The sequence below is a fragment of the Ceratina calcarata genome, unplaced genomic scaffold (assembly GCF_001652005.2).
Source record: "Ceratina calcarata isolate Rehan_Ccalc_2016 unplaced genomic scaffold, ASM165200v1 scaffold477.2, whole genome shotgun sequence".
NCBI lineage: Eukaryota > Metazoa > Arthropoda > Insecta > Hymenoptera > Apidae > Ceratina > Ceratina calcarata.
In genome coordinates, this window is record NW_017171897.1 from 5,596 (window position 1) to 6,973 (window position 1,378).

The following is a 1,378-nucleotide window of genomic DNA, read 5'->3' on the forward strand; positions in this document are numbered from 1 at the left end:
TTAACCCTTTGACTACGGCAGACTTTGGCACGCACTGGCCGTACGGTACGGTACGAATTCATTCGAGACGTCCACTGGGTACGGCGAAATTTTTCGTTAGACATGCATTTCTGAGGAAGTATATTAAAATATTCAAAATACTGAAATTTATTACATTAAACGAATATTACTTGAAGTGAACATTAATTTTAAGCTTTTTTTAAATAACTTTCTACATTACTCTACATTACCATAAGACCAATTATAAAATTTTAAAATAGGCGGAACAAGCGAAATTTGATTTGGACGCCAATTGGCGCCTACAGTACCGGGAAGCCAATATGTTTCGGACGCCAATTGGCGCCTACAGTACCGGAAAGCCAATGTGTTTCGGACGCCAATAGGCGCCAACAGTAGTCAAAGGGTTAATTATATAGACATTAGGTTAATACTTGTAGTTATAATATAGGAAAAATTATAAAAAAATTCAGAGATGTCGAGTAGCATCAAAATTTTTTCAATTGATAATTCCTCAAGTTCTCAAATACAATTTTTACCAGAGCAGTGTCTGAAGCATTTTGTCTTGTAGAGAAATTGGGCTACGCCTTGGTAATGGATTTGGCTGAAATGTCGATCGGAAACCTTCGAGAAGGGATTCTTAAAGTAGCTGCGGCCCATAACAATTCGTATCGAATGGCAGCAAAGAAAAGGAGCAAGCTGTTACGAGATCTGCCGATCAGTCCGAGGAAATTGGCTACGTGGTGGGTGGAACACGTCGCCAAGTACAAAGGGGCCGAACATTTGAAGAATTCCGCCAGGTGTTTATCCGAATGTAGTTTCCTCACATCGTAAGTTCGATCGATCGTTGAAAACAATTCTTTTTCGTTTAGACACATGAACGTCGTTCGCTACTATTCCATCGACGTGGTAGCGTTCTATGTGATAACGTTGATATCAGTGATGTATGGATTGAAGAAACTGTGTTGGACGACGATACCTAAGTCAACTGTGAAGAGGAAGATCAACTAGACTGAACTGTATTAATCTATCTCTTTTACAGAAACTTCTCACATATTTATGTTCTCACTTATGTTCAGTTCTCGATGACAACCGTCTATGTAGACGTAATTAAAAATGCTTTTATAAAAACTGCCTATTCTGATCATTCCTATATTTAATATCGAACTTCGAATCTGTTCGCGAGGCACATGGCTTCGTCCCTAATAATAATTAGACTGCGTATTTTATCCAATTACGAGAAAATTGGACGCGAATAAATGTCTTATTTCGCATGGAAATTTGCAGTCTGCAGTTTTATCCAATTATTAACTTTAACTTTAACTTTATTAACAGGTAGAACCCTTTTTGCTACATAAATAATAGTAATTAACCCTTTAAC

At 37.5% G+C, this 1,378-nt stretch overlaps 1 protein-coding gene across 1 annotated transcript in view; it reads left to right on the top strand.

Moving 5' to 3' along the window:
• Nucleotides 1-1,088, top strand: part of LOC108627535 (UDP-glucuronosyltransferase 2A1-like) — a 4,576-nt gene extending 3,488 nt beyond the window's left edge. Inside the window, exons 6-7 of the mRNA XM_018028820.2 lie at nucleotides 569-797; nucleotides 870-1,088. Coding sequence (XP_017884309.1) covers nucleotides 569-797; nucleotides 870-1,008 — 368 coding nt within the window. The 3' untranslated portion in view covers nucleotides 1,009-1,088. The remainder of the gene's footprint in view (nucleotides 1-568; nucleotides 798-869) is intronic.
• Nucleotides 1,089-1,378: the final 290 nt, after the last annotated feature.